General features: G+C 41.8%; 1 protein-coding gene across 1 annotated transcript in view; it reads left to right on the top strand.

Moving 5' to 3' along the window:
• The first annotated feature begins 7,815 nt into the window (after nt 1–7,815).
• The window catches only part of PRKG1 (protein kinase cGMP-dependent 1), a 1,201,643-nt gene continuing 1,181,715 nt past the window's right edge, over nt 7,816–27,743 (top strand). The window contains exon 1 of the mRNA XM_037066937.1: nt 7,816–8,388. Within this exon, the coding sequence (XP_036922832.1) occupies nt 8,123–8,388 (266 nt within the window). The 5' untranslated portion in view covers nt 7,816–8,122. The remainder of the gene's footprint in view (nt 8,389–27,743) is intronic.

Genomic DNA, 27,743 nt, shown 5'->3' with positions numbered 1-27,743 from the left:
GTCACCTTTTTCACCCAACCCCCTGCCTCACCACCCACCCCCACTGCCCATCTCTCTAACAGCTGTCATCCTTCATTCCATCTATGAGTCTGCCCCCATTTTCCTTGCTAGTTCAGTTTGTTCATTAGATTCCACATACGAGTGAAATCATATGGTACTTGTCTTTCTCTCACTGGCTTATTTCAGTTAGCATAATACTCTCCAAGTGATATTAAGAACAAGTATCACTCATTCTTACCATTAAAATATCCAAATGTTCAGAATGGAGACATTTTTAAAGGAAGAGTTTATTTTTATTTACTGACATACTCCAACTAGAGAAAATGATTTAGAAGAAATATACTACGACTGAAACACACACACACACACACACACACACACAGTACCACCTCATGTTACACTAAGGTATTCCTGGCAGGGCTTCTTACTGCAGATTTCAGCCGCAGGCTGAGTAATGTCTGCTTGTCTCTGCACTGTAAAATGATCTCCCATTATTGGATGAAGTCTTGAATGAAGGGTGGAGGGTACTGTGTCTCAGCTCAATATCCTCTGTCTTTCTGCTGCCTCTTGGCTCTCTGCAGACTGCGGGTGCCTGAAAGGGCTGCGTGGAGAGGGGAGAATTCTGCTGAGCCAAAGTAATTTTCGGTGCCGAGGTAGACTTTTCATTGTAATGAATGCAATTATTTAAAATTATTATGGGAACGTTTCAAGTGTTTCTTCCACCTTCCCACTTTTACTAGGGCTGCCAAACGGAGCCCTATTTAGCACAGATGGGAAAATGTGATCGGTGTGGCCCTAGGAGATGGTACCTGTGAATATGGGAGCTTTATTTCTCCTGGAATACCATGGGTCCAGTGAAACTATTTTTTTACAGCTATAAAAACAAGTTTTGTGTTTTATAATGAATGACTAGATATTTTGAGAAAATAATATCCAAATAAAAGTGTCCTCATCAAATCAGAAACAGCAAATAAACTATTGAGCTAGCTATGCAGTTTTGATTAGACACCCAAAACATCACGACGATTAGAGTTGAGAGACTGTTAAAATATAGTGTTCCTTATACCTAAGTGATGGCTTGTCAGCCCTTTTTACATGGGTGCTGCTAATTTGAAATAACAGCAGATAAGCACAGATGAACGTCCCTATCAACAAAAAGCAGGTAGTGAGATTTAGGACCAGAGGTGATTTTATCTTTACATAGACTTCCTTAATAAACATACACATACAATAATGTTTGACTTGCTCTTTCAATATCACACCATGCTGTGGTTGTGACTGAAATACTGAGTCAAGCAACAAATGCCCATGTTTTAAGGTTGAGAAGAGCTGTGAACACTGTCAATGAAGGGGGGTGTACACTCTCTACATGCAGCGTCTCTGCCTCGCTACAGGGCCTGGCAGCGCCAAATGGGACACTTGTATCATGTGGCATTGGGACAATGATCTGGGAGTCAGGAAATAATAACACTGAGTTAGGCAGCAGGCTCACATCCAAACCAGATAGTGAGTCTGTTGTGTCAAATTTGTATAAAAATGTGTATTTATATATAGCTGTGCTGCTATATGAATATAATATTTAATGAGGCTGACGCTGTTCCTGGCAATAGTAAATGGTTCTCTCCATAAAGGGGGTCTGGGTAGCTGAGGACCAGAGATGCGAGGGAGACTTAACTTTCACTGAGTATCCTTTTGTGTTGTTTGAATTCTACATATCTATCTTCTAAATTTTATAATTTATAAAAAGATATTCCAAGTAGATGAATCCAGTTTCTCTCATATTAAAAATCAAACCAAAACATCAAGTCAAATCAAATAAAAAACTGAAGTCGGAAGAGGATCTGTATTCCTTCCCCACCACTCTTCTCAAATATTTAATTAGTTCCTGAGCCTGGAAGGCAGTGGCATGTAGAGACATCTAATTTCCATGGATGACTATGGAAATATCCAGCTAATTAAGGAAAATACAAGATTATTTAAATGTATTCTCAGAGCCAAACACATTGTACTATAAAAGAACTGCTATTTTACAGATAAGAAAACTAAGGCTCAGCAGGTGGAACATTTGTCCGAGGTCATAGAGCTAGGTCACTGTACAAGGTAAGCTACAGTAATGTTTCTACCCTGTAAGTAACGCAAACTCATGAATGGTTCCAATCCTCTCTAGAACCTGTGGTCGGGAGGATCTACATTTCAGTCATGATAAGACACAGCTATAAACATATATGTTTTTTATGGAAGGGAGTTTACCATACTTAGAAGACTATTCAAATTGTCATCAGTTTGCTTGAAGCAATTTATAATTTATAACAACTTTTTATGTCCCCAAGTATCCATTTTTGAACTGCACTAAAGCAGTTTCACTAAAAATGACTCTTTTAAAAAGTCAGGCATCTAAGAGTAGTAAAACTAGATCTGGCATTTTAATGAACATTTTTAATGGTAGTCAAGCAATTCATTAGTTTTATCATGTTTCCTAACCAGTTTCCACAAACTGAGAGACTTAAAACAGCACTTATTTGTTGTTTCACAATCCTGGATCTAATTCTGGATGTAGCACGGCTGGACCCTCTGCTCAAGGTCCTATAAGGCTGACATCAAGATGCCCACCATTCTGCTTTCTCCTCGGGAGCTCTGGGCTCTCTCTCAATCTCTTATGGTTGTGACAAGACTCAGTTCTTGCAGTGGTAGGACAGAAGTCCCTATTTATTGCTGCCGGTCAGTCAGAGCCCCCTTACAGCGCCTAGACTCCACCTGCATCCTTTGTCATGTTGCCCCTCATGTCTTCAAAGGTGCAGCGATAGGGAATCTCCCTCACGTCAAATTCCTGTCACATGTAGCAAGCTGCTGTTCAGATAGAGACCAATCGCTTTTAAAGGTTCACCTGATTAGGCCAGGCCCACCTAGATGATTTTACTTGAAAGTAAACAAAGTGACTTGACACTTCATTACATTTGCAAAAATAATTTCACAGCAGTACCTTGACTAGTGTTTAACAACTGGAGAAGGTGCATGTATATAAATATTACCAGCAGCAGCAGCAGCAGCAACAAGACTGTCTGCTCTGCCCTCTGCTGGGTTTCTTTCCTGCTGAGAATCAAAGTAGGGATGCATTATCATTTTATTTAGGTTTGTTTATGTAGGGTCATATTTAAATAACAACATCTTGTTTTCATCTCTCATATCTTTATTACTTGTTTTCATCTTTATTACTCATATCTTCACTTTAAGATTTTGTTTACTTATTTTTAGAGAGAGGAGAAGGGAGAGAGAAAGAAAGGGAGGGAAACATTAAGGTGTGGTTTCCTCTTGCACGCCCCCTACTGGGGACCTGGCTGGCAACCCAGGCATGTGCCCTGGCTGGGAATCAAACCAGCGACCCTTTGTTTTGCAGGCTGGCACTCAATCCACTGAGCCACAGCAGCCAGGGCACTCATATCTCCACTTTATAGTTGGGAAAACTGAGGCTCCAGGAAATAAAATTATTTGCCTGAAGTCCTGCAGCATCTCTGTCTCCATATTCTAGGTCCAAGGTTTTTAATATACTGCAGATTTTGGTTTCTACAATATTCAAGTACTGTTGGTTTTATTTTTCATAGTTTCTGGGAAGAATTTTTTTCAAACCTGTAGATAGATATCCCAGAAAATCACAAAAAGCAATGGTCTTGCTGCATCATGAGAAAGAAGTTCATTTACACCACCAGGAAAAGCATCTATGTATGTCTTACTTTGGGGGCATATTTTTTTAAAAAAAAACTGATTCATTGTATAACTTAAGTAAATGGAAACTGACTAACTTGGAAGTTTGTTTAGCTGAGGTGACTTTAACTTTGCTATTTTTCATGTTCTGTGCAGTGGTTAACATAGATGTGTGTGTCTCAGGATGTAAAGCTTTTATCTTGCCCGTGTGACCACACTTTATGGTCATGGGAGCATGGTTTAGGTAACAATGTTGAAGCCACATCCAGTATGATGTAGAATTAATTGAAAATGCTCCAAGCTTCTGTTAGTCACAAAGTTCACTGTAATCTTTATAGGACCAAGCAGACTCCATCTTAACTCTTCCTTAACGTTTTCAACTTGGCTGAGGCTCATGAATGAATGTTATCTGTAAGAACGGACTGATAATTTCAACATTGGGTCACAGGGAAAGCAGAATGCTACAGAATCACTGAAGGTGGTGAAGATGAAATGAACCCCAGGTGACTTCCACTGTCCATTTTTCAAATGAGGAAAATGACTCTTAATGAAGTTTTGAGATTTGCCCAAAGCACACCACCGAGGAAGTGATAGAGCTGAGACATATGTGTATATTTTTTGCTTCCAAGTCCAGTACTCTTTGTTCACCAATTGTATCCCTTGATGGAAAATGTATTGCATGCAGTTTTCCACAAATACTTGTCATTTTTGTAACCAAGAAAAATGTTGGCATATAAGGCATTAAAAACAGAGAGATGGTTTGAAATTTTTCTCCTTGCTCATCTGCATTATGACTTGATTTTCTTTTCCTTTTTGCGTTGGATTCCCTTAATGTGCACCAAGGTCAATGTTGATCCGGGAGTGGGGCAACGGGAATGATCCCCCCCGCTCAACAGCAAATGCGGGAATTGCCTGAACTTAGATCAACAAAATACTTTTGAGGGGAGGAGCGTTTTACCACTGACACTGTTTAGAATTCCTGGTATATAGCAACAATAAAAGTGGACTGAGTTTTAGTCAGTTTTATTATTTTAAAAAAATTTATGACAATGACCTGGATTGAAGAACAGGAATTTCAGGTTTTTTCATATTTTAAATTTATTGATTGATTTTGGAGAGAGAGGAAGTGGGGGTGGAGAGGGAGAAAGAAAGAGAAATAGGGAGAGAGAGAGAAATGTTGATTTGTTGTATCCATTTATGTATTCATTGGTTGAGTCACGGATGTTCTCTGACCATGGATTGGACCTATAACCTTGGCATTCTTTAAAAAAGTGTTCCTTATGGTGGATGGAAGGCACCATCCTAACACTTGAAGGTACCTGTACTTTTTAAAAAACTAAATTATATGATATACACTATTATTATAAGGAAAGTATCATAAGGAAAACACCTTTGGGAAGAGATTGATTACTGAGAAGCCAGACACGTAGAGGCTGATAAGGGTTTATATGGGACTTTAAATTTACTGTGTCCTAATTAACAAAGAACTTTCAGTTTGCATGTCATTGGGCTGACGGAGAGGGCGGCGTTTGTGTGCGTTTTGGGTGGAAGCAGTGCTGCATGGCGACGAAGGCAGCCGGGGTCACATCGGGACACTATGGTCATGGGCAAATCACCTTATCTGACTGAGCATCAGTTTCTCCATCTGCACAATGGGAATGAATAACACTACCCATTTTATGGACTCACCGTGAGGATTAAAGCCACTCAGTCACGTAAAGGGTTTAGCCTGTGCCAGCACCTATTAAACACGCAGTAAATGTCCGCCATCCCTGTCACCATTACCCAGGGGCTAAACTATTTTAAAGGTTTTAAATTTTTTAAAAAATGTTTTAGCATCACACAAAATTTTGCTTGTTTTCTTTATGTGTCTCAGATATAGGACATGAAAAGACTCTTACAGGTTATTTAAGGATGTTATCTCACCTCTTTATGATTAAGATTTTTATTTAGCAAAGTTCTCCAAGGGCACTAGATGGCGACCTTCTCCTTTAAGGAAAAAAAAAAGGAATTTATAAATTGTTTTGATAGTCGAGACTTACCGATGCAAACTACAAAGGGGAAAGTCACATCTTTGACTAGATGGTCAGAAATGTAGGATTTCCAGATTACCAGGTTTCGGACTAGGAGCAGCATGGTAGGGAGAGTGACCTCCACGGGCAATTTTGGATTCAAACTTCTGCCTTTGGGTGATCCTGGACTTGACCTTTCAGGATCTCACTTTCCTCTTTTATAATATGAACATCTTGGGTTACCTCTTTAAAGTTGCTTTCAGCACTAAAATGCTATGATTTTAAATAATTCAAGGTATATTCTTCTACAAGGCTGTCTTTTCTAAGTGTTCCTTGTACTTTAAGTATTTCTTAAGGCAGTGGTCAAAAGTTAATGTCAGGTGTCAACATTAACTTAAGTTAAAAATGACCTATTCAAAAACAAGATTAATTTTGTAAGATATGAATGAATTTAGGGTTTTGAGGTGGGTGTGTATGTGTAATCTTAGTCTAAATGTTTCTTTTTTAAATAAACGTGAGATATATATTTGAATAATATTTTCATTTAAGATAGTGTGAGACTTGGAAAAAACTAAGTGTCATTCAAAGTCTGTATCTCTTCCAGAAAGTTGAACCTATGCCTAGATGACTGAACGTGATAAAACTATTTTTCTAATGCATTATTTTTAAATGTCAATTATTTTGAGTGTTTCTAAAAGGATGATATGGGAGGTTCACATATGAGTTATTCACATATGGGAGGAACAGAATGGTAACCATCAAGAAAACAGAGAGCCCTCTCTCATAGATGAGTAGACAAAGCCAGACTTGATCACCTAGTGCCATGAAGAAATTAAGATACAGTTTGAAATGTTTCTAATTTAAAATAATCAGATGAGTACCACTAACATAGATAATAAAGAAAACACCAGAATAAAAAAATATGTTAAGATTTATTTACAAACAAGTATGTGCCTGCTTCTTCTTTATGGAGGTATTTCAGACAAGGCATAAAGACTTTTTTTTTAAATAAGTAGCTGGTGATTATACATTCATCTGTCTTTTTAGGGAAAGTTACTATTTCAGAGAGAACAATTTAGTATATTAGTTTGGATATGTATTTTTCCTTTAAACATTTTTTACTAATTTGTTAATTATAACCTGAAGAAATGTTTCTCCCACTTACTGAAACTCTTAAATAGTGATTTATGTCATGAAAAATGTTCCCAATGCCATATACATAAAAAAAAATGTAAAGTGTAGGAATTACCAAGTACTCAGGCTCAAATGGGGAGAAACATCTCATTAGTGTTGGGTGAGGTGATGGATGCACAGGTGAGGGGGAGATCCGCTTTCCGGAGCTATTTTCCCCCAAACTTGGGACCAGGAGGGTAAGCCAGTAGTTCAGCCCTGCGTCCACCACTTCAGAACCAGGGCCATGCCGTGATGTAATTGGGAAGCTCATATACAACCTTTAACTGTAGCAGATGAAATAAAATCCAGACTCTAAGAATCTTACAACTAACGCATGGCCTTTCTCTTTTCTTGTAAACATTTGGCTCATTACCATATGTATATTCATCCAACTTCCCCACCAACAATTTTAGTTCACTATTTCCAGTAAAAATTTTACGCCAAAAAACACCCTGGAACTGCTATTGCCCTGTCATTCTTATTAGTTGGGGTCACAGCCAGAGGACTTCCCAGTAAGAAACATATGCATGCACCCACCCTTATCATCCAGGGCAGAAGAGAAGAAAAAGGTGAAAACAAAGGTAGATTTATGCAGATTAGTGTCTAAAGTTAGTTTAATATTTATGAACACACACTCATCCTTTAGGCTCCAGTTACAAGCGCTGCGTCATCTGTCGGATCACATGGTAATTGTTGCTATTTCAAGGATCAAGTGGCATAAAGCTCCCCCCTTCTACCCCCACCCCACCCCTTTCCCTTGGTACCATACAGCATGGAAGAGTGATTATTGTGTGATGGGGTGAGATCAGGCTCTCTGTTCCAGCCCTCCCAAGCTAGAAACCAGGCTGTCGGTGGGGTGGCGCGAGCGGTGTTCTCACGGAGTGATTGGGAAAGGGGGATGAGGGAGGGGGTCTCAGGGGAGGGAGGGCAGCTCTAATTGGTTTCTCAATGAAAGATAATCACCTATTCCCTGGAGAGGCTGGGGATTAGCACTCTGCCTCTCCGCTCCATCGCTTTTAGACTTCTCATCCTTCCCTCGGTGCGTTTCGTCCATTCAGCAGAAGTGGATCGAAGAAAGCGGCTCCCGGCGGCGCGGCATTAGGGCCAGCACTCTGCTGCGCGCCGGTACTTAGCGACCCATTCACTCACTCACTCTGCGCTCGCCTCGCCCGGCTGTCGTCTCAGCCGCTGCTACCGCTGGAGAAAAAGTTTTGCGGAGGGGCTCAGGGAAAAAAAAAATGAGCGAGCTGGAGGAAGACTTTGCCAAGATTCTCATGCTCAAGGAGGAGAGGATCAAAGAGCTAGAGAAGCGGCTGTCAGAGAAGGAGGAGGAAATTCAGGAGCTGAAGAGGAAGCTCCACAAATGCCAGTCGGTGCTGCCCGTGCCCTCGACCCACATCGGCCCCCGGACCACCCGGGCGCAGGGTATCTCGGCTGAGCCGCAGACGTACAGGTCCTTCCACGACCTCCGACAGGCATTCCGGAAGTTCACCAAATCTGAAAGGTAGGCGCCAGGACGCCGCGGGCCAGAGAGAAGGCCACCACGCCAGTGGGTGGGCCCGGATGCCGGTCCCGGGCGGAGGCTCGGGGTCTGGGGGCCCTGCTGCAGGAGCGGGGGCTGGTCAGCCCAGGGCTGCTCTTCTGCGTGCACGGAGTGGGGGTGGCCCCTGCGGCCGGGGAATGGGAAGTGTTTATTTTTATTTCTGCCCATCACGTGCTGTGCTCAACTCTGCCGGGCTGGGAAAGGCGAGCTCCTCCGGGAGACGCGCCCCAGTGGCGTGGGGGGTGGGGAGGACCAAGGAAAGTTTTCTTGCGCCCGCTAACTTGGTCACTCAGCACCCAGCTGCACTCATGCTGCCTCTCCTTTGTGCACCCCTGGCACCCCAGTGGGGGAACCCACCCCGGGACAGAGCCCTGCCCATCCTGGGGTGTGGACAGCTTCCCCGAGGCGACCCCAAGACCCAGGCCATGGGGCATGCTCAGTGGGGCCGCCAGAGCCTCCTGAGGAGGGGTGAAAGGAAGCTGGAGAGATTGGGTTCAATTTAGGGACTGAACTTGTCCAGAGCCCAGGCCTTGAGGGAAGGGTGCAAGGGCAGTGGAAGCAGGAGGCGGGACTGTGACTCCTCTCCCCTTTGGGGATTTGTCCCCCAGAATGGAGGTGTGGGGGTGGGGTTTACAGGGTCTCTTTCCAGGCAGCTGTGATGTCAGCAAGAAACTGCAAAGAAACCCTACTTTCTGGATGTTCGTTTGGTTTGTTTTGTGTCCCTTCCAGAAGTGCCACGCCTTGGTCTGGCAGGTCTGGATTTGGAGGCAGCTTGGTGACCTTGCACCTGAAGCAGGTTTGGTGCTACTGGTCAGCCCTGTCCCTGGGCGGATATTGCCCCTTCCTAGTTTGTCTTACTTTTGATAGGATGAAGGAGGGCTGGCAGTTCCTCCGGGTTCCTCCAGGATCCTCCCCTTCCTCATATTGCGAACTTTAGGAGCCAGAGATTGTCAGTTCAAAGTTCTGTGTCGCTTGTGCCTTGTGCAGAGGAGGTCTGGAGATCTGGCCACAAGTAGGAAGCTTTTGCACTCCACTAGCCACCGGAGAAGGCCGATCGATTGGCTGCAGCATTAAAGCGCCTCTGGACATTAGGGAGAGGAAGTGCAGACTCCAAAGCCCATTACTGGCTTTTAGTCTGTGGAAGTGCATGGCTCAAAGTGCATTTTGCAGGATATTGAATATTCCATTAGGCATGTCTTTATGCCCGCCTACCTCTTACCCCCTCTCTTTTCTTAGATCACTTGGTGTCTGGGTTTGGGGCTCAGGGGACCCCTAAGTAAGTACCTCCCCCTTAATTCTCTGACTCTGAGACCAGCACTTCCAAAGAGCATGTCCTCTTGTTGGGTCTCCCTTCCATACAGGACTCTTATTGGGGACACTCTTAGTGTCCCCACACCTCTTCCTTTTCTGTTTCTCTTGTGTATTGATTACTGTGTTTGTGTGGAGCAGGGGAAGCCGGCTGGGAGCTGGGAGTGTGTGAGGGAGAAAAACAGAGATTGGGCAGAAAGGATTTGCCTTAGAAACTCTTAGGAACTGTGGGCCCCTTCTGAACAGATGTTGTAAGGGACAGCTTTTGGATTTCCTGAGTGACACTTCACTTACAAAATGACAGTCCACATGTCACCTTTTTGGCCCAGGCTGCCTTGAAAGTTCCTATCAGATGGAACACTGGTATTCTTCCTCCTTCAGGCCAAGGCTGCAAACAGAGCTACTATTTGGCCTTGCCCTTGGTTGGGAAGCTGCTGCAGTGTCTTGCCTCAGCTAGGCTGCACATTCCGGGGCCGCTGCCCTGCCCCGTGCACACCAGCTGGAATCAATCTGCCCACCTCTTTAAGAAGCCACTTCATCAGCGGTCACCCGGCAGCTGCTGGCCTCCCAGGGATGATGGGCTGGGGCTTTATCACATTTTTGAAATTTCAGTCCTCTGTGTTCAGGCTGTGCCCCTCAGAGAGGAACCAGGCACCCCTGCACAGCACAGAGAGTCCACCGAGGTCTGGAGAGGACAGAGGGAAGCCCTCGCAGAGTCCACTCTCACTCAGGAGCTGGCTCTCCAAGAGGCACTCCAACTGTCCTTGACAGGAAACCTCTCTAGGAACGAGGGGAGGGTTTTTTGTGTGTACTGGGAGGGAGTGGGCAATCTTTCAGATGTACACATTGTCCTGCCCTCCTTTTTGTATCCCTTTCTCCCACTCCCCAGCATATTCGTGTTCGGGATGAGAACATTCATCTTAAAAATGGATTATGCACAGTAGAGGTCAGGCACAAGTTTGTGTCTAAAGTGAGTTGCCGGAGTTTTCCTTACTTCTTCTCCTTGATGAGTTAGTTATGCTGGGACAGAGGGTAAACTTTTTCCTACTGGGCACTTAGTTTTACACTTTCAAATGGAAGCGTGGGGTGTATTTTCAGCAAGCTGACTCATTAGAGTGTAAAGAATTTTGACAGGTATAATATATGGGGATAGTAACCATTGGCGTTAAGTACTCATCCTAACACTTAAAGAGACAGTACTAACTTAATTATCATCTGAGAGACCCCTTATTTTCTGGCCAAGGAAGGAAATAATTTAAAAAGTGTTTAAAAGTGTCAACTGTTGTATATACAACAGTTAACAGCACACAAGGTGCTTTCAAAACAAAAGTGTGTTTTCTAATGTTTAGATATTCACATGCGGGGAGTAGATATTCCAGCACCTCGTGCATCCTTTGTGAAAGCGATGCCCTTCTTACCCAGGCCGAAAGCGGCTGCTTCATCGCAAAGCTGACAGTCAGTTGCAGTGGCTCTGTGATTTGAATGATAGCTATTTAGGCCACAGGTTTGTTTCCAACTTTACAGGATGCCCAGTTTTTATACTAACAAGAAAAGAAACATATTTTGAAATTAATGGAATTGAATTGGATGATATTCCAGAATGATAAAATCATTTTTGCCTGTAGTCACTGTGTTAGAAAATGATTGCAATGTAAAATATTCACATACTAGGTGGCAAAATTATCTTAAGCATTTATTGCAGTGGAAGGAAATGGGAGAATTCACCAACTATTGTAATCAAGTCAGTACAATTAACCGGGTTCCCACGTGTCCACAGAGGGTAGAAGGCACAATCCCCATTGAGAATGATCTAAGTGTCTAAGGAATGCTTAGATGGAAATTATACCAGGGAAAGGGAAGGCCTGAGCTCTTGGCCTAAGTATCAAGTGTACCCTGTGATGATCATGTTTAAAGAGAAAACATTTGACTTATTCCAGTGCTCAGATTTAGTCCCTTTAAAAATGACCAGTAGGGATCAATTGATTTTCATGGAAAAAAGGCAGGCTGTTTTGGAGATAATGATGATATTTTTAACTCGGTATATCACTTTTTGCCAACTAACTCCAAGTATTTTACAGGGTTTGCTATGAACTATTGATGCCCTGCATGTATATATTCCTCATTAAAAATGGCCTAATATCCTAAGTCTTTCCTTGAGTTTTTGGTGCATGCGTACATTCCTTATTTTGGTTGTCCCCTTAGCACATGGTTTTTTTTTTTTAAGTTGGCTTAAGCAAAAGCTGGAATCAATATTAATCCGTTACAGGCATAAAAGATTATATTTCAAAGCCATTTCAGCTATTCTTGTCACAAATCCCTTGATTCTTAATGATGTAAATTCATTATTTGTAACTTGAACTTCCTTCCACTGGGATGTGAATGCTTTGGGATGAATGTCCCAGAAAACTCATTGCCTTTTTTATTTCTGATTTGATTCAACTCTGGTTATCATGCAGACTAAATCAAAGGATTTGGCCTGATTTTAATGTAAGTACCTTCATGAAACAGGTGGCTATCAGCTGACTTCTGGGCTTAGTCCAGTAATTGTTCATATAGAAAATACACAATAATTTAAAACAGCAATGACAACAACAATAAAGATAGCTGACCTTAGCAATTGTAGCACAATGCTAAGCTCTTTATCTACAGGAACGCACTGTTTTCTCGGAACAGTGCTAAATGACATACGCTTTTCACAAGAGGAATCTGAGGCTAGAAGTCATTACGTGCAGCCAGCAAATGCTCTAAGTTTCAAACCCAAATCTTGCAGTTTTTTAGAGGCCAAGTTCCAAACTGCTACCCTGCACAGCTTTGAAATTGGGCCAGTTTCATTTTAGTGGCTGGTGAATCCTTTCCATAGGAAGAAATGAACCTCCCCTACGTTAAAATAGAGTTAAAAAAAAACACACGTTGTAGAAGCACCACTAAACTGACCTCATGAGCAAGTGACCAATGAGCTCTCGCATCCAACATATGGACCTGAGCCAGGTGAGAAATTTTGCAGGCTGTCCTGCTCTTTGGATTGTCGGCTGCCAATCTTTCTGAAATCTTCCCTCTTAAGCCAGCTAACTTCTCCAGCTCAGTGTCATATCACAGGCAAGGCTGATGGATAGTACAGTTGTGAACATGGTCTTGGTTGCCTCTTTTGGGTACATTCACTGTACCCTTTGCCTTTTGCCTTGCAGATCCCGTCTGCTAATCCCTTCATTCCTACCAAGTTAACAATCAAAAGGAATTTATTACTGAGTGACAGTATATCAATATGTTAACCAAGTTATCCTTTCTCAATTAACATAGTGATGTTTTAACAGGAACTTCACAGGGAGGACATTCACTTAGTTTCCGCGGGTGGATAATACTTGGGATAAGAGTTTAGGGGAGGCAGGTTGAAGAGGAGAGAGGGGTAGGACGGCTTGTCGAAAGCCTCGTGTCTTGCCACGTGTACTTTAAGTTCTGAGCACAAACGTGTCGCATCTACTTTCAGTGAAAGCTTAACTGGGGGGAGGGGACCCTGCTTTTAGTGATGACAACACTGAGCAAGTAATTAGTGAAGTGCCTTTACAAGGATCTCAGAAATGGGAAGATTGGTTAGATTTCTTAATTTCGCATCTGTTCCCGAGTCGCTGAATTGATGTCTTCAATTTATCATCTGTTTACACTTATCGCTTAGGACATGGACCCTTTGCTTGGGGGTTTGTTCAGGTCTGGAATCACGTACATGTTTAAACATGTATTCTAGTTGAATCATGGATTGAAAGTTTAGGTTGAGCATTTATATTGAAGCATGTACTCATTAGGGATCTGACTGACCCTCATGAAACTATGTCCAACAGGCCTGAAAAAACAAGAAGATGCCCCATCTCTTCCCCCTTTGTTGACTCAGTGCCTCTCATCGCACTGTGTAGGAGACGCTGAGAATGCATTAAAACCCTGTCTGGTGATAAGATTTTCAGGTGATTTCATAGTTGCTCGAAGTATGAATAATGATTTTCATTTGCCGTTGAGCATTTGCTTATCGGAGTTCAGGACCCTGTGTTATCTAGGATTCTTGTGGCTCTCGGAAATTACTGTGAGCTCTGAGATAGACCAGGCACGGCGTATCCTGTTTCACAAAAGGGAAAGCTCAGAAGTTGGAGAAGCGTCAAACAGAAATATGGACCTTGAGTCCAGCTTCGTTGGTGTGCTCTGCTGCGGGGCTCCTGAAGAGAGGAGAGGCCCTACCTGTATGCATATGTTTATCTGTGGGAGTAATGTGTGTATGTATGGGTGTGCATATATATACATGCACATACACACACACATTTCTACCTCATTTCATTCATTTATTTTATGATTTTACACTCCTTAGAGCAGTTATCACTGTGGGACTCCTCCAGGTTAGCCCAGGTCAGTTCCCCGTGAAAAGGAGGATTTACCGCTCGGGCTGTTACTGTGAAATGGATCTTGGCACCTTGCAGTCTGCCAAGTGCTGGTGCTTGGCACTGGGCACGCGGCCACTGTCGCCTCTCAGCCCGGGCACTGGCAGCAGAACCGGCCTGGCTGCTCCTGGCTGGAGTGCCACCTTCAGTGCTCACCCAGTGACCGTTCTTCACCTCCCTCTCCGTGTTCTTGGCCTGCGTGGCGTCTCTCTCCTTGGGGTTCCAGTGCTCCTCTGTTCCAGTGTGACATCGGTCACTCCTGCCCGATCAGTGTGACCTGCAAACGTCATGAAACAGCAAACACAGAACAGAGTCCTTGCTCAAGGTATTCCTCCCACCTTGGACGGTCATTCATGTCTCTAGGTATTTCAGAGATCACACCAATTCAATTTCCTAAAGTTTTAAACGTAATGATTTATTAATTGTTCATGTTGAAAATACACAATGGTTTAAAATATTTGCTCAGTGAAAAATGGATAGTTTCAGAAGTATACCTTGAAATAGAATTATTTTCACATATAAAGACTGAAGTAGAACTAATCTATTTATTGCTATGAAACCATACATTCCTTTTTTAAAAAAAAACATACTCTGCACTACTCAATAAACATTATTGGTGGATCTCAGACTTCAGTATACTTATGTTGCTTTTATTTCAAATCTTTTTGTATTGCTTCTTACATGGCAATATAATAGAAACCCCTACCGCCTTAGAAGATAAAGGTTTATATTGACTAGAAAGTTTAAAAATCCTTTCTGTAATTTGTCTTGCCCCACGTGCTGGCTGCATGTTCAATCTTTTCTAAGTGCATATTGATCTGACGTATGTTTGGGAATGAGCCCTAAGTCGTTAATATGCTGGCGTTGGGAGTTGATTTAGGTTGATGTGACGCGTACGAAGACGCTGGTGGCACTTGGTTGTGCAAGGCGGTCACATACATGCACTGTTTGTATGTTTACTCAGGCAAATCCGATAAGACTTCTTCTGTAGAGACCTTATTAGGACTTAGTTTGAGGTTTTCACTTGTGATAAAGATTATACAACTGCATTCTTTAATTATTCTCTCAGGCTTGCTGCTAATTCAAGCTGACCTTTTTTTTTCTAGTGCAATTTAGAGAGTGCTTCCGAGTGTGTTTTAAATCCTTGGATGTGTCTTTAGCTGAGCATCCCGACCTCTAATATTGCAGATGTGCTGCTGATAAACTTTATGGGAATCAAAAATACTCGTATGTTTTCCTCTTACAAATATTAGTAGGCCTGGTTCTTCAACCATGGGATACAGTTACTGTCTAATGAGCAAATCTAAAGCCTTTGGGTAAATGTTCATATTTTTCTTGCTATTTCTCATTGCCCGCGTGGTGTGGCTAAGGCTAGTTTCGTGCCTCACACAGTCACCAAGGAACTGAGCAACAGATGCTAAAATTTCTCAAAATAGAAAATTTTGTTATGTCTTAGGTTGTAAACCCCTGGCTAGAAACCAGGTCTGTTTACAGTAAAAATTCCAACCAAATAAAAACCTCAGCTTCCCATCCTTTTCTCTTCGCACATGGTCATTTTTAGAGAATGGGTAAGAGCGGCATGCAACTAGAATGCATTAACCAACATTTTCTTTTAAAAAAGGAATCTTTTAGAGAATAAAGCCAATTCACCTTCCCTTGAGTCGCTGCTTAGAGAAGATCACTGTCCGATGTTCAATACAATATCCTGTGTCCTTCTCTGGCAGATTTTAGCTGTGGTGTCGTGACACACAGGGGTGTATATTCGATCAGTTGTGAGGTTCACATGAGTAAATAAGAATTTAAACATCAAAAGTTGCGAATGATTTGTTTCGTAGAAAATAAGGTTGAGTGCATTTGCCGGCATCCCCCAAGGGCCAGCTTTTGCTCGCATTCCAGTGCCCTTTCTTGACTGGTAGGATTACAGATCTATGGCAGGAAGTTGCATGTAATCCACAGACGCTCTTGTCTTTTCACAAGAGTGTGTTGCACATGGGAACAGCATCCATCTCGTGAGTCACTGCAGGAAGAATGTCTGAGAACCCCCGGTCTGAACTGTGGCTCTAAAACAATCCAAGTGGTGACCTTATGACTCTTACTGCTGTGCATTTAGAAATACGGTTGTTAGGTGCACTGCATTCTACTCAGCACACATACCTCGGAGCAATATTTCCCGAAGTGGGATGTTCGGCTTGTTAGTAGCATCAGGGATGCTTCTAGATGGTCCACACATGAATTTATTTATATTAACAATTAGGACTTTTAATAAGTGTTGCAGGAAAATGTGTGACAATCACATCAAATCTGTGCTGCATGTTTATTATGTCTTAGAATAAGGCTCCGTTTTAAGGGAAAGTACAAAAGTATGGATGTGTGTAGCAAACACAACTACTCAGATAAAGATGAGGAAAGATTGTTTTTAAGTCATTTTCAACAAAGAATGAAATGAGTTATTTTCATGTTCGTTGTCTTGCTCACCATGTTTTGGAAGACTGAGTTCTGGCTGACTGGTTGTCTCTGTACGCTGTATCTATATCTGCGTGGCTTCTTGGGCTCTTTCGACATCTCCCCAGGAGCTGGAGTCGTGTGGCATAGAGTTGGATGGAAATGGTGGCTTTTATAACATGCATTCTTCCTCTGATGATAAATCGGTCTGGCTAAGAGTTAACCATTTTAGGAGAGCAGAAAACCAGCTAATTTCCTTTCAGATTTACGAATTCTGTGCCATGCCAGAATGTCCTGTGAACAGGACAGCCAGGACATGGTGGAGGGATGCTGGGCTGCTTGTCTCCACCCAGCCTGGGGCTGCTGGGGAGCTAGCTCCTGTTTCCCTGTTTCCCCGAGTGTGTCTCCTCCCTTCCCCAGAGTTCTTCCTTACATCCTGACAGTCCGTGCCTGTGGCTCTGAAGGGTGATAGTGTGGCATTTTGTAGCCAGACATACCTACGCTTTTTTTTCTTTCATTGTAAAAATACAACTTGGAAAAAGTTTGGAAGGGGAAGTCTTTTATAAAATACAAATTTATTTTCCTATAATCTATATTCCCTTTGCTTGAAGGAATACAGTAGATTAATCTGAACAGGGACAGAGAGTTTTTAAAAATGTCGTTAGAAGAATGGTTCTGTGTATAAATGAGAAAAATGTTAAGGAGAAAGGAGTTCTCCTTTACAGGCAGGAGGAAGAATTCGCAACCATCTCTTTTTCTTTCGGAGCGTACTGCATTTTGTCTTCCTACTTAAAAAGGGAGTTCGTAAGTTTTTAATATTTTGGCACCGTCCAGAAGATACAGGGTAAGAGGGGAGGTGTGAAAAGGGAAAAGGGGGAACGGAGAAGGGAAATGGGGGGCGGGGGCGGTTGGGAGAAGAGAGATTTCAACAATGGCCACAAGATGGCAGCAGGAGCGTAATATTTAACCATTGTAGAACTAGGCGTTTGAACTGGCCTTCAGTTGAATTTTAGAGTCTGTTCTCAAACGTAACTTTCATAATCTTAGGGTTCAAGCGTCTGGAAAGTGTATCATTGAATTCACATGGTATTTTGTTTTTCCAATTAGTAGTAATTTGGGGGATTGTGTTTGGAAAGCCCAAGTGCAGTGTTCTGTAAGGAAAGAGAAAAGAAGAGTGTGCTTTGACCATCCCTCTGGGTCTTCGGGAAATTCCTAAAAGCCCCGCGAGGAAACCTCTGGACTCACACTTGGCAGAGAAAAACAGTGGAAAGTTAATAGTAGTAAAAATATATATACGAGGACAGAGAATAGTAATGGAAATGGCTTCCTACTCACTCCCTCTCCCAGATAAAAAACTAAAAGTTATTTATTATGAGAAAAAGTTAGAGGAGCTATTCAAAGGAACTTGTAATAGCTTCTAGTAGATTGTTTGATCTCCTTGATCATTTTGTGACTTTAGAATATAATTAAGTAAGTCTTAATATTGTCTTTGGTAGTTACTCTGATGTTCTTCTTACAAAAAAATGTTTAGCGATGTAGTTAATAGTTATTTGCGTACATCTAATTGTTTTCAAAAGAAGAGTGTTTTATGGGATGCTGTCAATATCACTGCCTTTCAACAGTTTTAGGGTTTAAATTGCAGGTCATCTAACCAACCATATGTGTTTAAAGCAGTATTTCCTTGGAAAGTGCCATTCAGGCTTCTTGTGAATGGCTGTTTCATTCTGTCTGTGACCCCTCTGGTGTGAACCCCCCAGGGGACTGGAAGTGAAGTCGCCTTGCTGATGGCGTTTGTGATTTAACACGGAGGAGAAATGTTCTCATTTTGGCTTGTCCCAGCAACCAAGGGTCAATGCCAAAAATGAAGTGGGACTGTGGGTAAAGAGAAGTCAGTTCTGAATTAATGCAATCACTTGGCCTCTTAAATTGGTCTCTTTGTTCAGACATCGTGTCAGATGGTGCCCAGATAAACAAGCAAGATGGAAAATGGAGAAAGTTTAAAACAGAATGCATTTGGATACCCCATCTGAGAATGAATTGCCTTTGTAAAAAAATGTTTTGAAACTCTGGGATATATTCATTTGAAGTTCTCAGTCTATAAAAATGCTTCAGGTTACAGTACTTTATATTTTTACTAGGTTAGGAAAAAAGAAAGGTAATCCAGCCTGAGATGGCGAGACAGGATCAAGGGTAAATTGGATGTCGGATGCTTTCTGTTGACTGCAAGACCGAAAAGGAAAATCTCGCCTCCCTGTGACACGGTGAAGCAAGGGGCAGTAATAGTAGAATTATTACTGCTTTCTCTGATCTTTCTGGTTTATCCCTGAAGGGCAGAGGCAGGGTTTGAAGCATCCTGCCTGGAAACCTTCTGGTTATCTAGCCGTACAGACTGGCTCCGGGACGTCCACGCCAAATGAGACAGGCTGTGGACTCTCCCGGGTTCTCCGTAGTAAACAGGTCAGGGGAAATGTTTCCTTTTGTGTGGCTTTGCCTTCCTACTCAGCATGGTACAATCTGGACACCTTTTTGATACTTAAGAGAACATATTACATCTCAGATTTGCTGATTTTAATCTGTCCTGGGGCCATATCTAGTTCCTTGATTGTTTTAATTGCCAAAGTAATTCATGCTGGTTGTCACACAGTCAAATTTAATCATCTTTTCTGGCAGATCCTCCCTGCCTGTCCTCTAGTAGGGAGCTACTGTTAACCTTTCTGTATGTTTATGCAAAACTTCCTATAAAGAGAACTTCTCTGTCAATTGGAGGGTTTTGTTGTTGTTGTTGTTGTTTAACTGGAAGGGAATTATTCTACAATACTCCGTAGCATCCTGCTATTTTTTTCATGAATAATAGCTCACAGGATTCCTTCCAGATCAGTCCATATTGGTCTTCGCAGTAGCCACGTACGATCCCATAGTATTCATCTACTCCAGCTCATTGATATTGCTGTTATTTGGGTTTTTTTGTAAGCATAAACAATGCTGCGACTAATATCCTTGTACCCATTTTCTCATGGTTTTTTATTTACATGTGGAGTAAACTCCCAAAACTGAGAGACAGAGGTCGAAGTGCCGTTCATTTCCAGGGTGACCTTTTTAGTTTATGTGATTATGCATGTACTTTCTAGGTGAGAGAAACAGCCTCTAACACTTTCTTTTAAAAATAGAAGAATGCTGGGGGCATTGAAAAAGTGGATTTTTTATGTTAAAGACAGAATTAAAAACAAATGTAATCATAGCAGCAACATGTGGACAATTCTTTTTTTTTACACTTGAGTTGCTTTCGTGAGAATACTTCTTGAAGTGATGTTTACAAGCCCTTTTGCTTTTCAGATTTAGAAAGTCCATATTGTGCTTTTGGTTTCATTTCTTTTTTAAGTTGAATAAGACTCTTGAATTTCTAAAATGTGATTTTGGAAGTAATGGTGAAATTGTATATAATGCTATTAAGTAACTAAAGTCTTTCTTCAAAAATCACAATGATTTGTTTTTCAAAGACATTTTTGATAGTCGAAGGATTCTGAGGAACTTGCTCCCACTTGGGAAAATAACAAATTCCAAGTCTCTCTGCTACATTTTTGTTTTTTAAGGACTAGTGGGAAGATTTGGACATATATGGTATTGGAACTGCTCAGTGGAGCTTGCTTTTTATAGGATGATAACCTCTCGTAGTGTTTTCTTTCCTTTTTTTTGACCATTGTGATGATATTGGGCTAAATTTACTGAAAGGTAACTTCGCAAACATTTATTGGGATCAGAATTCTGTCATGTTAAAGGTGTTCAATCATGAAGTTGAGGCCAATAAGTGAAACACTTTTTGTATCGTAGAAAGAATAATCTCAGAAATTTTAGCCAGTTTTGTAGAGAATGTATCAAGATTATTAGAACAATAGTCTTTAGAGTCACAGACCCAAGGTTGAACTCTGGCTCCTCCTGTTCACACGGGCTGTGTGAGTTGAGATGAATTACTTCATCTCTCTAAGCTTTAGTTTCTGTGTCTATAAAATAGGAATAATGATAATTCCTGCCCCTAAAGCTTGTGTATAGGACATATTTCCTACATGCTTGTGGAATGAGAAAAGATGATGTGAGTGTAAAGTTCTAAATGTCATTGGGAAAATTAGATACATGAAAAAAAAAGAAACTAGACCATCTCCTTATACCACACACAAAAATAAACTCAAAATGTATAAAAGACTTAAATGTAAGTCTCAAAACCATAAAAATCCTAGAAGAAAACAGGAAGAAGCCCTGGTTGGTGTAGCTCAGTGGATTGAGTGCCTGCCTGCAAACCAAAGCATTGCTGGTTTGATTCCCAGTCAGGGCACATCCCTCGCCTGGGTTGTAGGCCAGGTCCCCAGTGGGGCATGTACAAGAGGCAACCACACATGGATGTTTCTCTCCCTTTTTTTCTTCTTCCCTTCTCCTCTCTCCAAAAATAAATAAAATCTTTTAAAAAAACACAGGAAGTAAAATCTCAGATGTTTCTCATAGTAATGTTTTTTTCTGATTATGTTTTCTCGGGCAAGGGAAACAAAAAAAATAAACAAATGAGACTACATCAAACTAGAAAGTTTTTACACAGCAGAAGAAGCCAATAAAATGAAAAGACAACTCACTGAATTGGAGAACATATTAGCCAATGATAAGGGGTTAATACCCAAAATTTAGAAGGAACCTATGCAACTCAACACCAAAACAAACAGTCCTTGTGAAAAATGGGCAAAGGACCTGAGCAGACATAGATACTTCTCCAAAGAGGACATACAGATGATGAATAGACATATAAGAAATGCAAATTAAAACCACAATTAGATATTGTCACACCCCTGTCCAAATAGCTATCATCCATAAATCAACAAATAGCAAGTGTTGGCGAGGATTCAGAGAAAAGGGGATGCAGATGGGTGTAGCCGCTATGGAAAATAGTATGCAGTTACCTCAAAAAAAAATCAAACTAAAAATGAAACTGCTTTATTAATGATTCTACTTGTGGGGCTATATCCCAAGAAACCCTAAATACTGGTTCAAAAGAATATCTGCACCCCTGTGTTCACGGCAGCTTGATTTACAATTGCCAAGATGAGGAAACAACCTGAAATGCCCATCAGTAAATGGGTGAATAAAAAAGCTGTGGTACATTTACACAATGGAATACTACTCAGCCATAAAAAAGAGGGAACTCTTACCTCTTTTGACAGTGTGGATGGATCAGGAGAGCATTTCGATAAGTGTAATAAGCCAGTCAGGGAAAGACAAATACCATATGATTTCACTCGTATGTGGAATCTAATGAACACACTGAACTAACAAGTGAAAGAGAGACCGACTCTTAGACACAAGAAGTAGGCTGACAGCTGCTAGAGGGGAGGAGAATTGGGAGACTGGGTGAAAAGTGAGAGAATTAAGCCGAATAAATGAATAAATAAAACAAGTAGACAGCAGTTCTGGTCTTACTAGCCTGCCACTACCATGTAAAAGTACATCCAAACATCAGCCTCTTCAATGATCAAAAACCTCATGAGGTCACTGAGGTTAAATGAGCTCACACAAGAAACAGAGTTGGTGTACTGCCTCACATGGTCATTTAATATGTATTATTTCTTATGGTTCTTATTCGCTGATTCTGACTTCCTTCACTGAGTGTGCGATGCACGTTATCCTGATATTGCTGACTCCATCTTTGTTTCTCCTTCTGGTCATCCAAGGAGCTCTGACCCTATTTTCAGTTGTTTCCTGAATCACAGGTGATATTCTGACCTAGGCTGTTTTTAGGACTTATTTTCCTGTCTTTATTTTTCTCCCATGGTATAGTTTCAGTTTTTTCCCCCTGCAAATTTCACATCCCCTTCCTCACTACCTCATCACATTAGACACTTGCCACTCTTGTACTTGATTTATCAGTGTTAAGGCCCCCTCCGCAGCAGTCTGCTCTCTGAGCTGAATAAATCCGGGGCTTCACAAGCTAAATTGCATATAAATCACCTGGGGAGTCCTATTCATTGCGGGATGCTGCTGATTTTCAGGTCCTCAGACAGCCAGGGATTAATCAAAGATTTTTCTCTGGCTCCTTCCTGCTCCTCCCCTTTTTTGGCCATTCAGGTTTTCTATGCATATGAAGTGCAATCGGACACTGATGTATTCACATGGATTGCATTGTAAGATGAACTTGCTATCTAGGAACGCCCAGAGGAAACACTCTGAGGTCCCTTCTGAACGGCGAGTGCACACAGCTGTAATGTCTCTAATAGTTTGGTAAAGTTGCTTCACCTGTTTGAAATTCAGTGTCCTGCCTGTGAAACGGATAAAAGCCCACCTAAAACTAACTGATGTTATGTAGAAGATCCGTCAGGAGCATCAAGTAACTGATAGCCCTTGCTTTGGCGGTTTTCGTAGTGGTGTTCCAGAAACAAAGTCAAATTTGTCCCCGGAGGACAAGTGCGATCCAGGAGGGTTTTAGTTCGGCTGCAGCGAGAAAGTAAGAAGTGCGAATTCAGCATTTGCCGGTAACTCCGTGCAAGGCACTTCTGTGCATGCTCCGTTTGCCCTTCTCAACAATCCACATCTTCTCCTGGGGACTCCAGGCAGGACATGCATAGACGAGAAAACTGTCCAAATACATGAAGCGACTTATGCAGAGGCTGGCTGGTCCAGCACTGCTTGGTTGTAGGGCCCTCACAGTGTGTGAAGTAGCTGTCACAGCAGGTGCCTAGGACAGATACGAGGGAAGTGGCTAGGGGCAGGTCCTTAGATCATGCAGATGCCCAGCACTTCTTACATCACAGTGCATGTAAACATTTGGTGGGGACTGTGGGTTACAGTGAAGGTCCCTAGGTTCCACCCACAGGGATTCGGACTTACTGGATTTAGGAAATTTGGTACCGGGAAACCTACCAGACCACCCTGGAGAAATTTCCCTGTAAACGTATCACTTATGGAGGGTAATCGAATGCATTCGCTTCCCAGGGCTGCTGGAGCTCATTACTACAAACAATAGAAATGTATTTTCTCCCAGGTCTGGAGACTGAGTTTGAACTCAAGGTGTCAGCAGCACCATGCTCTCTCTGTAGACTCTAGGGGAGGACCCTTCCTCCTCTCGTCCTAGCTTCTAGCTGCCTGAAATCTTCGGTGTTCATGGGCTTGTAGGTGTATCACTCCGATCTCTGCCTTCCTTTACATGTTTTTTCCCCTGAGTGGGTGTCTTTGTCCAAACTTCCCTTTTCTTATAGGAACAAAGTCATTAAATTTAGGGCCTATCCTCACCTAGGATGGCCTCGTCTTGATCACATCTGAAGAGATCCTATTTCCACACAAGAGCACATTCACACGGCCCGCATAGACATCCGTGGTGCGGGCAGGGGGCAGTTTTCAACTCAATACACCATGCCATATGTGTTTAAACAAAATCTTTTTTCAAACCCAAGACATAAAGCTATGGCTTCTGAAGTGCACTGGGCCCTCTGGAAACAGGTTTTGGATGGGGTCAGGGGTGGAAGACCTATGTATGTAATGATGTGAGGTTTTATAGAGGCCCTCCCACCTGCTGTTTGTAGCTGCCCACCTTTTCAGAAAAAGTTATCAATTGATAAAGTGTTTATTGACAGTTCTCTGGTTCAGATGAAAGTATTAGACCCCTGTGGTTCTGTGAAATGTCACAGATCTTTGGTGGTTTTGTTTCTGTTGTTTTTGTGGTATGAGTTTTATAAAGATTTGCATGGGAGCAAAATTGAGCTTAAAATGAGAGACAACTAGTGATTTTCATTTCTGTAGACTGCTGCTTTCTTACCTGTAATTTTAGGGTGGAAGTGACTTTTATGCTGTAATTTCAGCACTTTACTTCCCTATAATTTTGGTAAATTGTTTCTTTAGGGTTATAAGAGATAAGTGGAATGAACATCAAATAGACATATTACGATACAGACAATTTTTCTTTGTCACATTCATGCAAACCATGTCAAATACAAACTAATTTAGAAAAGCTCTAAAATATAGTTTTAAACTTTATGGTCGCATGGTATATTTCCCTTTGAGTGTATTTAATTCTCAAATACTACTCATCCGAGATGCTTCAAGGAACCCCGATTTCTGGGAATGATCTTAGGCTCCTTGAAGGTACAGAACATTAAATGACATCCAGTGCTTGCTTACTGAAGGAAGCCCTTTGGGAAGAACACATACCAGAACACTTGCATAGCCCAGGGGGCAGCCTCTGCCCTCCATTCTCCTCGAGACCGTATATTCCTTTGCTTTGTTTGCTTTCTGTCCATCTACCATCAGATTTGGTAAAAGAAAGTTTGTCTTCTCACTGATGGAAGGTATTTTAGGAATAATTCAGAGGGCCGTTTCGTGTTATAGAAACTTTACTGGAAATATGGAAGTGCCTTCAACAGGGGGCAGAGCAGTCTGCAAAGGAGTGGTCCATTGGGAAAGGTGAATGGGCACTTTTTTGTGGGAATTTTTGAGGGCCATTTTTTGTACGCAGTTCTATAAAGGTAGTTTTAAAGGTAGGTGTGGAGTTCCAAAGAGCAAAGGCAGAAAAGTGAATTTTACTAACATTTGTCATTGACTCTGCACTAAGTGTCTTTATTAATTATTTGGGTAAAGATATCAACGGCATCTCACTCAAACCTGCAGAAGGCAAGGTGCTGTAAGGGTTGGTAATTTTATTGGAAGACAGAATCAAGTTCCCCAGAGTTCACGATGGGCAAGAACAGTGAGTTACAATCCATCTACACCCGATGCTCTCTGTCACCGTAAATATTTCTTAATGCTCCCCGATTATCCCGAAATGGAAATCATAGATAATATAGCCCATATACACACATAATTGTGCGTACATAGTAATGCAGCAATAATTTAACCATAAAAGAAGAGAAGATAATGCATGATCAAACAATATGTGGGTTCAATAAGTGTGTGCTTGGGTTGTCCCAGCTGGAGGTGACCACGTGAAAAGGACTATGGCTAAGTTGAGCTGAAGATGTCAAGTGCTTCCACCTCTTCCTAGAATCGTTTTATATAACCAGTGCAAACATACCTTGGTGTGTTGGTCACTCCACTAGTGGTATTTCTGTCAAGTGGCACAACTGTCCAAATGGATGAACAACTCTCTGTAAAATTTCTTACAGAGGAAAGTATCTAGTTTACATGGCAGTTGCATTCACAATAAACTTAATATAAGACCACACAAAAATAAATATTGTGTTTACATGTAAAAGAAATTTAGGTTCTAGGCTTAGAGAATTATGTACAAACTTCGCTGCTGCATGAATGGCCAATGAGAAATTTGTAAGCTGCCTTGGGTTGTAGAATAATTCTCCAACATGCGGTACTCTGTAGATTGCAGGAGGTAACCAGAGAGTACCCTGCAAAGCTCCAAAGTTCCCACAAGGGGGCAGTACCACTGGGGTAAAAATGTTTCTTACCTTGGAACTTGGAACCATTGTCATTTGCATCTGAAAATTCCTTTGTTTTGGGAGGGGGCACCACTGGTTAACAAAATTATACAGGTTTCAGGTACACATTTCTACCACACATCATCTATACACTGGATTTTGTGTTCACCACCCCAAATCAAGTCTCTGCCCATCACCATTTATTCCTCCTCTACCCTCTTCCCCTTTCCCCCAACCCTCCATCCCACTGGGCAACCACCACACTCTTGTCCCTGTCCATAAGTTTTTTCTCTTAGTGTTTTATATTTTTTGCTCAAACCTTCCACCTGCCAACCTGCCCACCTGTAACAGCTGTCAGCCTGCTCTGAGTCTGCCTCCGGTTTGCCTGTTAGTTCATTTTGTTCATTAGAGTCCACATGAGTGGAATCCTATGGTATTTTTATTTCTTTCACTGGCTTATTTCACATAGCATAATGCTCTCCAGGTCCATCCATGCTGTCACAAAAGGTAAGATTTCTTTCTTATTTATAGTGAAGTAGCATTTCAATGTATAAATGCACCACGTTTTTTTTTTTTTTTTTTTTTTTGATAACTCATCTACTGTTGGACACTTGGGCTGCTTCCTGATCTTGGCTATTGTAAATAATGCTGCAATGAACATAGAGGTGCAACTGTTCTTTCAAATTAAATATCCTTTCAAATTAGTGTTTTGGATTTCTTTGGATAAAGCCACAGAAGTGGAATAGCTGAGTCATAAGGCAGTTCCAATTTTAGTTTTTTGAAGTCACTCCATCCTGCTTTCCACAGTGGCTGCGTCAATCTGCATTCCTACAACAGTGTGTGAGGGTTCCCTTTTCTCCACAGGTTCACCAAAACTTGTGGTATGTTGATTTATTGGTAGCCATGCTGACAGATGGGAGGTAAGGTCTCATTGTGGTGTTAATTTGCATTGCTCTGATGATTAGTGACGTTGAGCATCTTTTCATATGTCATTGGCCATCAGTATGTTGTCTATGGAGATGTGTCTATTCAGGTCCTTTGCCCATTTTTAAATTGGATTGTTTGTTGTTTTGGTGTTGAGTCATATGAGCTCTTTCTAGATTTGGGATCTCAACCCCTTATAAGATGTATCATTGATGAGTATGTTCTCCCATTCAGGGAGTTGTCTTTTCGTTTTGTTGGTGATTTCCTTTGCTGTGTAAAACCTCTTTAGCCTGATATAGGCTGATTTGTTTATTTTTTGGATCTATCTCCCCAAGCAAGGGAAACAGAGGAAAAACTAAATAAATGGGATGACATCATAGGTCTGGTACGTGGGGCGTGGGAAGAGGTCCTGTGCAGGGTGGGGTGTGGCGCAGCCTCTGGGTCTCTCCTGGACGCCCACAGTGCCTCGCCTCACTACCAGTCAGAGCAGCCAGAAATGTCTGCAGACCCTGCCTGTTGTTTCCTGGGGGAAACGCCCACCTTTAATTGAGACCACAGACTAGACAAAAGATGTGTAATGGGGGGTTGATGGAAAAATATCTCCCTGGAAGGAACCATGAAATAAATTTTACTGTTGGAAGTGACCCCCGGGGAGCATTTTTGAAAAGATTTAGGGCGTGTCTGTAAGTATTCTATGAGTTAACCTGGAGAGGTGGTTCATGTATATAAATACATGAACATATTTTAAATTTTTTATTCTATTTATTTTTATTTTGTTTTATTCAATAAAGGAGTTACGGCCACTTAAGGAAAAGTGTAACACTACCAA

The sequence above is a fragment of the Sturnira hondurensis genome, unplaced genomic scaffold (assembly GCF_014824575.4).
Source record: "Sturnira hondurensis isolate 20B ecotype Veracruz unplaced genomic scaffold, ASM1482457v3 Scaffold0016684, whole genome shotgun sequence".
Classification (NCBI taxonomy): Eukaryota; Metazoa; Chordata; class Mammalia; order Chiroptera; family Phyllostomidae; genus Sturnira; species Sturnira hondurensis.
This window is presented reverse-complemented; position numbering and strand designations above follow the sequence as displayed.